The sequence below is a fragment of the Canis lupus genome, chromosome 30 (genome assembly GCF_011100685.1).
Source record: "Canis lupus familiaris isolate Mischka breed German Shepherd chromosome 30, alternate assembly UU_Cfam_GSD_1.0, whole genome shotgun sequence".
In the NCBI taxonomy this organism is placed as follows: Eukaryota; Metazoa; Chordata; class Mammalia; order Carnivora; family Canidae; genus Canis; species Canis lupus.
In genome coordinates, this window is record NC_049251.1 from 18,589,971 (window position 1) to 18,602,913 (window position 12,943).

At 41.0% G+C, this 12,943-nt stretch overlaps 1 protein-coding gene across 2 annotated transcripts in view; it reads right to left on the reverse strand.

The window, feature by feature from the left end:
- FAM214A (family with sequence similarity 214 member A) overlaps positions 1-7,930 on the reverse strand; it is an 86,199-nt gene extending 78,269 nt beyond the window's left edge. The window contains exons 1-2 of one of the 2 annotated variants that reach the window (XM_038580456.1): positions 7,790-7,930; positions 6,478-6,594 (exon numbers count right to left, since the gene is read on the reverse strand). In XM_038580456.1, the coding sequence (XP_038436384.1) occupies positions 6,478-6,493 (16 nt within the window). In that variant the 5' untranslated portion in view covers positions 6,494-6,594; positions 7,790-7,930. Of the gene's footprint in view, positions 1-6,477; positions 6,595-6,995; positions 7,350-7,789 lie in introns of those variants that run through there. The other variant, XM_038580455.1, reaches the window with a different exon arrangement.
- Between the last annotated feature and the right edge of the window lie 5,013 nt (positions 7,931-12,943).

The window sequence follows — 12,943 nt, forward strand, 5'->3', positions numbered from 1 at the left end:
TAATACTGGCATTGTGACCCAGTCTATACTGTTTCAGTTTATTACGAAAAATCTGATAAGATGAATGAACTATTCTGATTTTTCATCCATTTGAGCAAAGACAGAATTAACTATTGACAAATTGACTTTGGTTTACATACTGAAAAAGAAGTACTGTTTCCAGGTACAATAATTCTGCTTTTACACTACAAAAAAAAAGATCAATATTAAGTTAGAATTCTAAGTTTGATATTACCGCGGTTTTTTAATATTACCTCAGTGTTTTTAATATCCTCAGCCTCAAATGGGAAAAAAACATTCCCATAACTAGATACTAGACTGAAAAGAGAAAAAAAAGTAAATATGTAAAATTTTCTTCATTTAATCCTTTTTTTCTATACTTACTTACAATGTAGCATGCTCAGTTTGCATGGGTTTCTTCACTTTTTCAAAAGGAAATCACCTTTTAAGTCATGCTCCCTATACACACCTTAGCCTCTCAAGTATACCTTCCAATTTTTTTTTCTCATGCTTCAAAGAAATGACAGTGTTCCATCCACTGAATCATTTCCTTTTTATTAGATGACTAGCAAAAACAGACAGGGAATGGCTATATCAATCCTGGTAGTATCTAATTTCAGAAATTCTATCAAGCTAGCAATTATTTAATAGCTACTGACGTATCAAGACCCAAAAGTGTAAATGGATGATAGACCAACCGTAACTTCTGACTTGAAATCACAGTAAGTATATGTGCAGTTGAATTAACTCCTTTCTTTTGTCCTCCCCATCTTTCTCTAAATAACTGACTTTTTAAAGTATGTCTCATAATAACAAAAGCAGTTCAGGTTTGAATGTTTACTATGTACCAGCCACAGTTCTAAGCACCTTAAATACAGTTATTTAATACTAAAAATAACCCTAAGCAAGGTACTACTACTTCCCCATTGTAAAGATGAAGAGAGTGAGGCAAAGAAGGTAAGTTTTCCGAGATCACAATGCTTAACCAGATTTAGTGTTTTCTGGAGGCCAGTTTGGTCCCAGTATCTTATAATAATTTAACATTACTCACTGCTACCAGTCAGAGGATTAAGAGTATATACTTGAGCCTGCTTCAAAGCTGGCAAGCCCTCTTGTTAGCTGTGTAACCTTGGGTAACTTACCAAATCTCTCTCTGACTCAGTTTCATTGATTTATAAAATGGTGGTGACAAAAGCATCTACTTCCCTGAGCAACTGTGAAGATTAAATGAATTATACATGTAAACTACTTGAAACAGTGCCTGGCACATAGTATACACAACAGTTAGCGGTTATTACTAATATTACCACCACCACCTCCACTTGGGAATTTAATAAAAGGCTGCTCTACTTAATCTAGTCAACATTTCTTTTTTTTTTTTTTTAAGATTTATTTATTTATTTATCATAGACAGAGAGAGAGAGAGAGAGGCAGAGACACAGGAGGAGGGAGAAGCAGGAGCCTGACGTGGGACTCGATCCCGGGACTCCAGGATCGCGCCCTGGGCCAAAGGCAGGCGCCAAACCGCTGAGCCACCCAGGGACCCCCTAGTCAACATTTCTTTTCCTCAGACATGTCATTTCTGGCTAACAATGAATTATTTTAAGCAAATAAACAAGGCAACTAATTCCCTTGCTACTTTTTTTTCTAGGTCTTACCACGTCTTTCCTCCTATTTCAATTGCCTAGGAAGCAATTGCCTGAGGTTAACAGGGTTGCCTTAAACCCTAGGTAAATTCATAAACTGCTAACTAACTCTAAAGTGCAATTTATAATACAATAAAAAGGAGAAGAGGGGAGTCTCTTAGTTCATTAGGCTGTAACAAAATACTATAAAGTAAGTGGCTTATAAACAACAGAAACTTATTTCTCACAGTTCTGGAGCCTGGGAGAACCACAAGGCACCAGCAGATTCAGAGTCTGGTGAGAGCTGGCATCCTCATTGATGCCTCTCTTTTCACTGTAACTTCAGATGGTGGAAGAGCTTTCTTGGGCCACTTTTATAAGGGCACTAATGCTATTCATTAGGTCCCCACCCTCATGACCTAATCACCTTTCAAAGGCTCCACCTCCAACCATCATCACTTCATGGTGTTAGGATTTCAACACATGAATTTGGTGGGGGGAGGAGACACAAATATTCAATCTATTATAATAGGAAAAAACTAAGACAGTACTCCTCTCAGTTTTAACTTTAAAAAACATTTAATCAAAAAAAATAAAATAAAATAAAAAATATTTAATTGGTATTTTGTGGAACAGGTTTTACACTAGTGTTTATTTAAGAATCATAAATGCTATACTATGCATTCAAATATAAATTGAAAGACATGCTTATTAATTTATTGATGATTTACTAGATTTTATAAACCTTAGTCTTTTGTAACTGTTGGATAAGCTCAGATAACATTCTTAGAAATGTCTGATGAAAAAGACATTTGTTTCTAACCAAAGCATAAAGCATTGCAAGCTGACATTTATCTTTTAAATTAAAGAGATTTTTATTCTACTTAGGTTTTCATACAATACCATAAATTTAGAAATACTTCAGAAATACCACACATTTATAACACAAATAATTATTAAATGTTAAAAACATAAAACATTGCCATTGTTTCCATGCAAAAGCCACACTTCAGACTTCTTATACCGGGCATTCAATATCTATCTGGGACCAGGTCCAAACTTTGCATCCTTAGGTATAAGATAGACTAACATTGTTGAACCTCCCAGCTGCCCAGCTCTGGTCAACAGTTAATGCATTTAATAGATTTTTAAAAATCTATTCCCAGAAAGATTAGTCCACTCATTCCACCACTTACATTTTAAGCTAATAAATGATAGTATAAAGAAATTATACATATTATGTAAAGCATCCTTTCATAGCTTTTATATTTTATCAGATGACTATATATTAAGAGCCAATGAAACGTGCTTGAGCCTTAACAGACTGAACTATGAATGCCAAACAAAAGAGTATGAGGTTATTATACATGATAATTTCCTTTCCTCTGTTGAACATTACTAACTGGCCAACCATCAGGCATCTAAAATGTCTTAACAGGATAAAAGGTACCATTGATTTAAAACCTACTATGTGCTAACCGCTGTCATATTTCATTCTAACAACTATGAGAAATTAGAATTATTCCCATTGTACACAGAACCTGGGACTCTCCGGGATTAAGTAATTTGATGAAGATTACCTAGCTAGCAAGTAATGGAACAAGGATACAAACATAGGTCTGATCCCAAAGCCTGTGCTCATGATAACATCAAAGACTCATCTTTGGCTGCATTGCCCAAGTAATGTTATGTAACTATGTGAAAATAAATTTTTTTTTTTAATTTTAACAGACCCGGGTGGCTCAGTCTGTTAAACATCTGACTCTTGATTTCAGCTCAGGGTTGTGAGATTCAGCCCCCGGTGGGGCTTGGTGCTGGGCTGCTTGGCCTGGGGCCTATTTAAGATTCTCACTGCCTGCCCCTCCCCCACTATTTTTTTTTTTAACCTCAGACTATGGTAAAATACTATTAACTACTGTGAAATGTAGCCATTGTCCTACCTAATAACATCTTAATTATCTGAAAGTACAGTAGGAGCTCTCCTGACTTCCCCCTCATCAGTCAGCAAGATCCTCGAGTGCTTTCCACAGCCTCCAACAAAGCAAACTAGAAGACAACAGCAGCGAATAAGGTACTTTCTAGTTGTCTGCACATTTCTATTTCTACTAGGAGTTGCATGTTTAGACTCAGGTGTTTGTTCTCAAAAGTTGTTTATGCCACCCTATTTATAATTAATTCATTTAAATATCATATAAACCTAAATAAATAAATAAATAAATAAATAAATATCATATAAACCAATGAAATGAGTACAAAAAAATTATTTCTGTGAAAACTGCTAAATGCCTTGGAAAGAACACAGTTGATGAGCACATATATTTACCTCTCCTTCCAAAACAAATTCACTGTTGGCTTCTGTGTACATAAGACACATAAAATTGTGTGAAATTTAACAAATAATTGTAAAATGTTTTTAAAATGTAAAAGATACCATCCTCAGATTGCTCTGCAAAGTCTTATTCCACTTTTAAGAAGTCAAAACTAGAAATCTTAGGTATATATTACTGGTGTGATTTATACAAGAAAGATCATAGGTAACTGAAAAACAAACTCCACCTCCAAGAAGAACGTGGAGCATGGATAAAAGGACAGGGCAAATAATTAAACCCGTTATTTTTATGGTTCCTCACTTAAACCAGACTTTTTAAACTAGCCAACCAGCTGCTTATTTAGAATAAACTCTGGAAACATAGCTGTACCCCGTTAAGCAAATATCTCAGAGTTTCTCTCTACAGTGGAATTCACATACTTTACTCAGAGTTCTGAAAGAAATCTAAAGGGTTCTCCTCCTATTTACTCTTATTTTATAGAGAACTCAGTGTTAAGTGTGGTTACTGAGTAAGTTCTCTAGCCCAGAGACTAAAAGCATTTAAATTAAAAGGATGGAAGAATAAACATTTTAACAACAAAGACTGTTGACAGCATAAGAATTTATAATCAGATCTTACCAAAAAAAAAAAAAAAAAAAGTTCATAAATTTAAATACCTCTGCAGGGCATTTCTAGATTTTAGAGGTCTATCCACATAACATCATAAAATTGAAAAATATATTTTTGGCACTTAAAAAGTAAAGTTTTAATTATACAGAAAATTCATTGTTTCTTAATCACCAATGTAGAAAAAAATGAGATATTACTGTCATCTAGCTAAGTATTGCCCGTCACTGTGCCTTTCCAACTTCAGTCAAGAAATCAATTCAGTGGGTTGTGATAGCAAAATTTAAAACAGAAAACAGAACAAGACCACACTCACATAATAAGAGTTAAATATGTTTTGTGAAAAGTTCATTTCTGTTTACCTATGCTATTTTGCAAAGTAAAAAATATTACTTAAAGGCTACGGGCCTAAAAACCCATATTATTATTATGAAATATAGTCTTAATACCAAACTTGCAATTCCATCATTTTTACATCATAATGCTAAAGAAAGCTATAATTTTAAGGAGAAAAAAGTCACTTCCTTATGAGTCTTCATGAATAAATGTATTTATTTTCCTTAGTAATCACTATTTATGTATGTGTAAATATAACATATATATGTTTTATTGTGTTTGGTACTAGTTTTGGCTAAAATAGAGACGTGTACAAATATTATTTTTTAAGCTGCTTACAACCTTAAAGCAAATTTTAACAACAAAAAACCCAAAACAAATAGCAACTTTGATTTATTTGCTTGTTTATTCTGACATGCAATTTACTGATCTTGGGGCCATTTTTCCAAAGTCACTGATGTAATCTCAAAGTCTCAACTTGGCATTTTACACAAGCAACCTCCTTAGTAACATTACACTTGGTAGTATTTCATGCATATGTAGCCGATTTTAAGAAACAGCCAAACACTTAAAACTAATTTAAACCATTAACTTAAGAAGGAAGTATGGCTTTCTCCACTTCTTTCTAGTGCCATTTAAATGTATTACCAAAGACGTATTTTAACTAGAGAAGAAAATTTGTCTTTTAATACACTTTTTAAAAAGTATGGAAATATTAACCAGTTTATTACATCTTTTTTAAAAAGAGCCTTTAATTCATAGGAGGATAAATTAACATTTCCAATCCTAAAGCCTCAACTCTGTCATTTAGTAGAGCTCTCTACCAAATACAATAATCCTCTTCTAATAATGTTCCTTGGAATCAAACCTCCATCTGACTGAAAAGCCTTCACGCCTAACTACTTCTATCTTAATAATCTTCTAAACTTGGTCCTTGCCACTAATCAAAGGAAGGTTGATAAATTAGTCTTTATTCCTTTGAAGTCCTTGCAAAACACAGAGTACACATTATTCCCATAAATCCTGAAAATACAAGTTTGGAAAGGAAATGGCACACTTACTTATACTGATATTTACATAAGGCCCTGAAGTACTTTGCAAACTTTTGGTCTGCCTAAAGCAGCTTAAAAAAAAAGGCAATAATCATAATAACATATGTCAACTCTGTCTTCAATTTTCTAGATTTATCAAGTTCGAAATCTCAAGTTGAAAAAGTCTGTAAACTCTAGCTGCGGTTAGATTGACTTTACCTAAAAATAAGTAAGGTAAATCTCAAATGATGTCAACTACTGTGGCAAAAGATACAAATGCTGTTCCTGATCATCATTTTGAGTTACACTAGAGTATCCCTTGAAACTACTAGTTTACAAACATTTTTGAAGAATAAATCCTCCCATCTAGACCCTAACTCTCCTTCGGTGCGCCCTTGTCTATCTCACCAGCTGGAACCTGTAACAGAAACAAGTAGTCATATGTAATAGGCAAAGAATTGATCCTGCCCCAGAATTAGGTTAACACTTCTAAAATGGGGCACAGGGAAAAAAAAAAAAAAAAAAATCCTGCTTAAGGAAGTCATTTACCTCGGTCTGGCTTCATTTTCACATTCAATTTCCACCCAGGGTGCTGTGAAATACACTTGTGGGTTCTTTCAACAGGCTTGCCGCTGATGCTGCGGCTACTGCTCCGTTTTCAAAACGCTAAAAGAGACCAAAATAAAATTAATCGAGTCCCGCTCTGACACCCGGACCTTGCAAGTAAACCTCCTGTTAACAGGCCTCTTCCTGGCACTAACTGCGGTGACAGCACCATCGGCAGCTCTAAAAAACAAAAAAAAAAAACAAAAAAAAAAAAAAAAGAGAGAGAGAGAGAGAGAGAGAGGAAAAAAAAAAGGCAAAACTCTGTGCACCGCCTCCCCCATCTCCCCGGGACCGAGCAACCCTCTTCCCCGCCCGAGCGCTCTCCAGGCCAAAGTGTCCTTCCTTGACACAGAGTCTCCGAACCAAAGAAAGGTCTATTTATAACCTGGAGGTACAGGCAAGCGGAGGGGAGGAGGAGGAGGGGGGGGGGGGGAAGGTTCAAACAACACAAGCTAACTAACCCCTTTGTAAAAAAAAAAAACCACCGCTGGGAACAGTGGCCCCTCCGCAGTGGCCGGTACGGAGATCCTCGGTCCGGGTGCGCGGGCGCACGAAGCTCTTCAGGACCCCGGCGCCGCGCCGGGAGCTCCGCCCGCCCCGCGGGGCCTCACCTGCGCGATCACCCTCGGGCTAGCCTTCCTGCGGCCGCCGCGGCCGAGTTTACACAATAAAAGGGTCAGAAGGAAACGCGAGTCATCTCCTCGCGCCCAGCCCCCAGCCCCAAACGAACTCTACCGGGCTGTCCCGGGGGCCCCCCGCCAAGCGCCCAGCCCCGCGCGGCCAGGCCGGAGCTCAGCCCCGGGAGCGGGTTTACCGCCGGGCGCTCGCCCCTGCCCCGCGCAGCCCGCCCCCCGCGGCCCCCGCCGTCCCCCCGGGGCCCCGGATTTCCTTCAGCTCCGCCGCCCCGAGCTCAGCGCCGGCCCCGCTCCCCGCCGGAGAGTTGTTTTCATGGCTCCCTCCGCCGACCTCTGCTGACTAACTCGCTCCCGTCTCCCGTCCCCAAGCCTCCTCCTCTTGGCACTTCCCTCCGCCGCTCGCCCGGCGGCTCACATCACACCCCCGCCGCAGACCCGAGGCTCCGAGAGGCGCAGGGCCGGCGAGAGCGGAGCGTGGCGCGCAGCGGCCCCCCGGGCTGCCTCAGAGGACCACGGGGGCCCGAGGGCACCAGCCCCCGCGGCCATCCACCCCCGCCTCGGCCGCCGCCTCGCTCCGCTCCGCTCCCAGCGCCCAGCCCGCCCCCCTGCCCGACTCGCACCCGAGCCCCGCGGCCCCCGGGCTTCGCCCGCCCGTCGCCCCGGCCGGCCCGCTTGCCCCGCGCCTCGGCCAGCTCCTCGCCCGCCCGCTGTCTCTAGCTCTGGCGCCCCAGCTCCCGGTCCCCCTCGCTCGCCCAGCTCTTTCTCCGCTGTTTGCCCTGTCAAAACACTGCCCGGGTCACGTGTCCCAACAACAGCCGACCCACCGCGCGTCACTTCCTCCCCGGCGGCCTCCGCGGCGGGCGCCCGGTTGTTATGGTAACAGCCCGCGCGCCGCAGGGCCCTAGCCCCGGGCCGGGCTCTCGGTGCAGGTGCGGGCGGCGGCGGGGGCGCGGCGGGGGGGCCCGCGGAGCCCCGGAGGCTCGGGAGGCCAGGGACGCTGCGGGCGCGGCGACCGTGCTCCGGGCCCTGCCCGCCCTGGGAGCCCGCTGCGGCGCGACTGGAACCGGGAATCGGCGCTGCGCTATTAGAGCACCGGGTAACTGGGGAGATGTCATCCAGGGCCTGCTCCAGCCGGGGAGGATAATTATAGTCTCCTCCTCCTCCTCCTCCCTTCTCCTCCTCCCTCCTCCCTCCTCCTCCCTCCTCCTCCCTCCTCCTCCCTCCTCCTCCCTCCTCCTCCCTCCTCCTCCCTCCTCCCTCCTCCCTCCTCCCTCCTCCTCCTCCTCCCTCCTCCCCCTCCTCCCTCCTTCCTCCTCCCTCCTCCTCCTCCTCCCTCCTCCCCCTCCTCCCTCCTCCCCCTCCTCCCTCCTCCCTCCTCCCTCCTCCTCCACGGGACGTTGGCTCCCGGCTGCGGCCGAGCCCAAGTGGATTGCAGCACATGGTGGAACCCGGGTCTGAGGTGGCCGAGACAGGGGAGTGGGCAGCCATGCGTCAGCGAGTGACGAGGCAAAGAACAAGAAGCCCCTGTCACCCTACATTTCCCCCAAAATCACTAGAGATTTTAGTAGGATTCGGAACCCAAGCTCCCGAGGTACTCGCTGGGCTAAAAATAACTTTTATAACGTCTGAAACACTGACTCATGGCAGGAGGACACTTTTGACACCGTGTTATTGTTGAGGAGCTGTAATTTTGTTGTCCTATAACAATGTGACATGATGACATTTCGTGTTGTGATTCGTGTCATCACTTAAACAGATGACAAGGATCTGCTGTAATTAAAAAAAAAAAAAAAAGGCAGTCTTAACGAGGGCTGAAGCTATTAGCTACCCAGTTTAGAGACAGTACAGAGGGGGGTTGTGAGCTTAAAACAGAGACAGAGAAGTACAAAATTTGCAAGGCTCTTTGGTTTCATCTGAAAAAGTGGGGTTGTTTTTTTTTTTAGAAATGATTTTGCATGCAAGAATCAAAACAGGAAAGTATTAGCATAGGTTTAAAGATGATTTACTTAAGTCTTTGTACTATTCCATAGTTCCCAAAATCTTACAGTATTACTTTTACATCAGAGAAGTTTTTTTGTAAGTAAAGGATTGGAAATTGCAAAATTTTTTGCCTCCTGCCTATCAAAAACATGAAATTTCAATGATGAAAAATACTAGTTTTCTAAATGTTTTGATATGTATGGTAAAATTACATGGACAACTGCAGTGATTAATTTTAAGATTGTATCTAACCCAAACAGGGCAGACCATTCAGGAGGGTAACATTTCATTTTCAGGGAAATGTTCTGGTATCATGAAGATAAAACTTCTGTCAAATGGCAACAGTTCCATAATCTATGTAATGGCCACAAATATTAACTCCCAGTGGATCTGACTTAGATATTATTGAATACTGGATTATGTAGTTTCCTTTATGAAATTTTACTTGTTCTACAGTCACTTCTCAATTAACCTTGGTAATGGGAGACAGAAAGAACACTTCCAGATAATCCAAAATCCTAAATTTAGCACAACAGCTGAGACCAGATAACAGCTATTGTAAAAGGCTTAGTGGGTGAACAGATCTGGGAGCTAGATCTGTGATTTAGCTCCTCTTCCTCTGCCTAATTTGCAAAAAGTATAAAGACCAGAAAAATGTTGAGAGTAGAAGCTGAGAATATTGGATAATATGGAGCACAAAGAATAATCATTTTAAATAATTAAGTTTCTATAGCACATGGATAAATGATGATGTCTGAACATTTGTTAGACTAACTTGAAGCTTTTTATTAGGAATCTTGAATCTGTTTAAAAATTGGAGATCATTAGGGCAAATCATTATTCCAATTGTTTCATTCACTTAGAACACACTTACTGAGCACTCACTATTTGCTAGGCACATGCTAGTCTCTCCTTTTTCTTTTTTCAAAGATTTTATTTATTCAGGAGAGACACAGAGAGACAGGCAGAGACATAGGCAGAGGGAGAAGCAGGCTACCTGTGGGGATCCCGATGCAGGACTCCATCCCCAGACCCCCATGCCCTGACCCAAAGGCAGACACTCAACCACTGAGCCACCCAAGCATCCCTACATGCTAGTCTCAATATAAGGTGATGAAAAACAAGGTCACTTCTCTTATGGAGCTTGAAGTACTGACTACTATGTTTGCACAGCTTGGGTCAAGTCACATTTTTCGCCTATGAAAAAGAAGTGTTTTGACTCTAACAAAAGGTAATTTCTTTCTAATTCTAAAGCAATTCTATAATTGTATAAAACATATCCAGAGTGGGTTGGAAATAAGGACCTTTCCACAATGGCAACTCTTTAAGTGTTAGTGATAAATGTGTTTGCACTTTGGGGGCACCCAAGCAAAGCAAACATCAATGGTTCCTACTTGGTGAGAGGTTAAGGGTCGGTGAAGCAAGGAAGTCAAAACAGTTGACAGGAACCTTACCCTCTTTCCGTCTGATTTGCTCTCCATTTTGCTTTCCCCTAGCGTTAGAAGACTTATAATTAACTTCAAAAAAGTTAATTCATCTTCAGCAAGGACATAATCTCCTCAACTTTTACAGGTTCTGTTGAAATAGGCAGCATAGGGGGCAGCCCAGGTGGCTCAGCGGTTTAGCGCCGCCTTCAGCCCAGGGTGTGATCCTGGAGGCCCAGGGTGTGATCCTGGAGACCCCGGATTGGATCGAGTCTCATGTCAGGCTCCCTGCATGGAGCTTGCTTCTCTCTCTCTCTCTCTCTCTCTGTCTCATAAATAAATAAATAAAACCTTTAAAAAAATGAAATAGGCAGCATATAACAAAACTGTGTATTTAATGGAGGTCTTTCTAAGTTCTTTTACTGGCTGAGGTGTTGATGATAACTGGTTTGCTCACTTTATTAATACAAGGCTGTTACTATTACCAAGGTCATGGAACAAGTCCAGCTACCAAAGTGAGGTCCACCAAGCAGAGATGGGTACCTTTTTCTTCTGTTATGTCTAGCACCAAGCAAAGGACCTGGCACAGAGTAGGAGTTCAATACATGTCAAACTTTATATTGACCAATAAAGTTTTCTTGTACCTGTCTGTAAACTATACCCCTAATACTAATTGGCATTTTCTCCTTACTGGGTCAAAGCTAGAGAGTTGGGAAATCAGTGAGTAGCACTGACTTTGTATGTGAAGGATACGTTTTCACTGTCCTTGGGCTGAAGTCTCATAATAGTAGGAACGTGTTGTGGGTTAACTGTGCCCCCCAGAATATTATGTTGAATTCCTAATTCCTGTACTTGTGAATATGACCTTATTTGGAAATGGGGTCTTTGGAGATATAGTTAACATAAAGTCATGCTGTATTGAAGTGGGCCCCTAAATCCAACTTCTAGTTTCTTTATAAAGTGAGAGCAATTTGAAGACAGAGGAGACACAGGGAAGAGGGCCGTGTGACAGAGACTGGAATGATGCAGCTGCAAGCCAAAAGAATATAAAAGATTGCCAGGAGCTACCAGAATCTAGTTAGAGGCAAGTAAGGATCTGCCCTCCCTCCCCCAGAGACTTCATGGAGAGCGTGGCTCTGCCAATGCCTTGATTTCACCCTTTTCACTTTCAGAACTATAAGGGAATAAATTTCAGTTGTCTTAAGCCCCTCAAGTTTACTGTATTTTTGTTACTTGAGCCTTAGGAAACTAATACAGAACTCTAGCAAAGACTATTGCCATACTTTTTTCTTGGCCTGTAAATTGTATTGCTGATATTGCAAGTTTTCTAAAGTTCCAGGTTCTGAATGGTCACCTAAACATGGAAATCTTTTTTTATTTTATTTTATTTTATTTTATTTTATTTTATTTTATTTATTTTATTATTTTATTCATGAGAGACATACAGAGGCAGAGACATAGGCAGAGGGAGAAGCAGCACCTCACAGGGAGCCTGATGAGGGACTCAATCCAAGGGCTCTGGGATAGTGACCTGAACCAAAGGCAAACAATCACTGAGCCACCCAGGTGCCCCAACATGGGAATCTTTTTTTTTTTTTTCCCCATGGGAATCTTTAATTCCGTAAAAACCACAGTAAATCAGTTGCAAATGTGAAAGAAATTGCTCAAGTACCACAAAAGAACAACTTTGTGTTCTTTCAGCTAAAGGATGATCATGAATAAGTAATTGAGAATCATCAAATGAAAATACACTATTTTAAATATGATGATTGGTAAATCTATTTCATCATCAAGTTTTGTGAAAATAAAGAACGGTAGAATTAATTAAAATGTGGCGATAAAGCTAGTCTTGCATAGTGAGTAAAAAAAAAATGAAGAATTTGTGTACTTTTAGTTCTTGAAGCAACAAGAGGAAAGGCAAGCTATCTTTTCCAAAGCTAACTTGTTTCCAATGGTTCATTAAATTCATTACAGTTCATTTGTTTCTAAGGGAGAAAGATTGGAGCTGTTGCTAAGGTAGATACTGTTTACTAGAAACAATCTTCCACCTTCCCTTAAATTGATTGGCTGGTCTTTTTTTTTTTTTTTAGGCTCCTGTTTGTCTACCTTCTATAACCACAGGTATAAGGAAATGAAAAGTGATTCTTTCTGGTTCCTGTCTGCGAAGTGACTATAGTACTTAGAAATACAAAAGCCTCTAAACTTCCAGCCATGGAAACCCTTAATCAGATATGCTGAGTTGCTAGAGGTCTCTGAGTCATCAAGATTTAAACCTTCACAAAAGTTAATAATTGTTCATTTCTGTAGCAGTAACTGTGCTCAGCACTTCACACATATTATACATTTGATCCTGATACCACCTTCTTATCT